This window comes from Tamandua tetradactyla, chromosome 25 (assembly GCF_023851605.1).
Source record: "Tamandua tetradactyla isolate mTamTet1 chromosome 25, mTamTet1.pri, whole genome shotgun sequence".
Lineage (NCBI taxonomy): Eukaryota > Metazoa > Chordata > Mammalia > Pilosa > Myrmecophagidae > Tamandua > Tamandua tetradactyla.
In genome coordinates this window covers 32,927,430-32,930,179 of record NC_135351.1, presented here as the reverse complement: position 1 = coordinate 32,930,179, position 2,750 = coordinate 32,927,430, and the positions used below count along the sequence as shown (strand labels likewise).

General features: G+C 40.5%; 1 protein-coding gene across 1 annotated transcript; it reads left to right on the top strand.

Annotated features, from left to right (window-relative positions):
• Positions 1-953: 953 nt before the first annotated feature.
• On the top strand, positions 954-1,993 carry LOC143669044 (trace amine-associated receptor 3). Its single transcript, XM_077143612.1, has one exon. The coding sequence runs from the start codon at positions 954-956 to the stop codon at positions 1,983-1,985; it is 1,032 nt and encodes a 343-aa protein (XP_076999727.1). The 3' UTR covers positions 1,986-1,993.
• The last annotated feature ends 757 nt before the right edge of the window (positions 1,994-2,750 follow it).

Genomic DNA, 2,750 nt, shown 5'->3' with positions numbered 1-2,750 from the left:
CAAGCTTCTCTAGAGTCTCCCAGTGAGCTGTTTTTCAAGGTAGTGATATCCCACAGTAATTAGTAAGTCACATGAAATGCACAATTGAACCCTTGGATTTATGTCAGTTTCTCCACCCTCTCCTATTCATCCCACTGTGACCGATAGGTGTTGCATGAGATTTGACCAGTCTGGGCTAAGCTTGGGCATGGATTTTGTGATCTTTATGGGTCATTCATGGATGGAGCATGTGGCATGCTTCACTACTCAGAATCTCATATATGTAGCAAGACTAAAAAAATCCAGGGAAGGAGAGGATGGGAAAGGAGGGAAGAGGAACAGAGAGGGAAATAATGGAGAGTAGACAAGCTGTGAAACTCACTGACCAGGTGCATGGTTGAGTCCATCAGTACCTGGGTTTTGTATATTTTAATAGTTATGTCATTAGTAACTTTTCAAACATCTGCAAACTTCTTGGAAATGAGTATTTCAAATTAATGAAAGAATGCATAATGAAAAACATCATTAATTTACCTAGGTTTTGTGTGTTAAGTATTTTTATGGTGAGAGAGATGTTAGCTTGTGGTAGTCCAAAGAGTTTCTAGAAGAAGTGGCTGCTTCAAGTGAAAGTCAACCATAAACTCCTGAAAAGGTTCCAATACATTGTCAGGAATCGAGCAGTCAGTCGATGCATCCATGGTGAATGGATGGACGGATGGATGGAACGGGATAAAATAGAATTGAACACACAAATGTAAGCAGTTGAATCTTTTCCTTCATTCTAATCTGGTAAATAACTCTCAGAGCAAGCACATCTTTAAATATTTAAACAAAGTGTAGTTGAAGTGAATTAAAAGCAGATGACTTTAAATTTTATTGTGATATCAGGAGTTGAAATTTCCTGGATTCACTTTAAGAAGAGAAGAAATAATGACATCTTCTTCCTATAAAGGAGCTTCAAGTGATAAAGAACTATGGATCTGACCAATATTCCTGAAGACTTATCCAGTTGTCCAAATTTTGGAAATAAATCCTGTCCTCCCTCCAACCGCGCTTTGCACGTCCGAGTGATAATGTACTTGGTTATGACGGGAGCCATGGTTATCACTATCTTAGGAAACTTGGTTATAATGATTTCCATTTCTCATTTCAAGCAGCTTCACTCTCCCACCAACTTTCTGATCCTCTCCATGGCAACCACGGACTTCCTGCTGGGCTTCATTATCATGCCCTACAGTATGGTGCGATCCGTGGAGAGCTGCTGGTATTTTGGGGATGGCTTTTGTAAATTCCATGCGAGCTTTGACATGATGCTCAGCCTGACCTCCATTTTCCATCTCTGCTCCATTGCCATCGACCGGTTTTACGCGGTCTGTCACCCTCTGCACTACACGACCACGATGACAACCTCCACGATAAAGCGACTGCTGGCATTTTGCTGGTCGGCCCCTGCTCTTTTCTCTTTCAGTTTAGTTCTTTCTGAAGCCAATGTTTCCGGTATGCAGAGTTATGAGATTCTCGTCGCCTGCTTCAATTTCTGCGCGCTGACTTTCAACAAATTTTGGGGGACAGTATTGTTCACTACGTGTTTCTTTACTCCTGGCTCTATCATGGTTGGTATTTATGGCAAAATCTTTATCGTTTCCAAACGACATGCTCGAGTCCTCAGCAACATGCCTGAAAACACAAAGGGAGATGTGAAGAAAATCCTATCTAAGAAAAAGGACCAGAAAGCAGCTAAGACCCTGGGTGTAGTGATGGGAGCGTTTCTAGCTTGCTGGTTGCCCTGTTTTCTCACTGTTTTGATTGATCCATATTTGGACTACTCCACTCCCATAATAGTGCTTGATCTTTTAGTGTGGCTTGGATACTTCAACTCCACTTGCAACCCCCTCATTCATGGGTTTTTCTATCCATGGTTTCGGAAGGCTCTTAAATACATAGTGTCAGGAAAAATATTTAGCTCCCATTCAGAAACTGCAAATCTGTTTCCTGAAGCACATTAATAAAACATCTTGACAAAGGTAAAACTTAGATGGTTATTTTGTCCTACAACACATGCCTTTTATCTCCAGGTCACTCTAAATATTATTGAAAGTCAATAATCTATTAAAACTCAATAATCTGGTTAAGGGTTCTAGAAGCTGTACCCGACTTACGTTCAGTATCTTTGACTAAATGATTATGAACTCTGTATCCAATCTATATTCATCTCTGAATGGTAAGAAACTGTGCAAAAGAAATTAAAAACAAAGAACAGCAAAGTATGGACTAGATTTACATAGCTAAGACTATTAAAGGTCAGTGTAAGAATAGAGAAAATAAAGTGCTAATGACTGTGCTTCCTGTCTGATTCCACACTAGGAATTCAGAAAAGGGAAATCATTGTGACTTGGGGATCCATAGAGAAAATGGGACTCAAGGTTGGCCTTTATTATTAACCTGCTGTCAACCCTCTCATTTGACTTGGAAGAATCGTTAATCATCATTGCAAGAATCAGGTAGTTATTTCCTGACACCCTAGAGGTGCCCGTATGACAAGCAGGTTAACTGTCACTCTCATGGTCACTGTGAGCTATTAGCTGATTCCTACTTCTGTAGTTCTCATTTGCTTCTCATTGTTGAATTATTTGTCTGCTTGACAAACTTCACAGTGTGGTGTGTGTGTCTGTGGGTGTGTCTCTGTGTCTCTTTGTGTGTTTCTCCCTTTGTGTGTCTGTGTGTCTCTGTAAGTGTGTCTCGCTGTGTGTATGGGTCACTCTGTGTCTGTG

Bases quoted from the DNA above. Each gene is read 5' to 3' on its own strand.
- LOC143669044 (XM_077143612.1), top strand. From the start codon at position 954: ATGGATCTGACCAATATTCCTGAAGACTTATCCAGTTGTCCAAATTTT.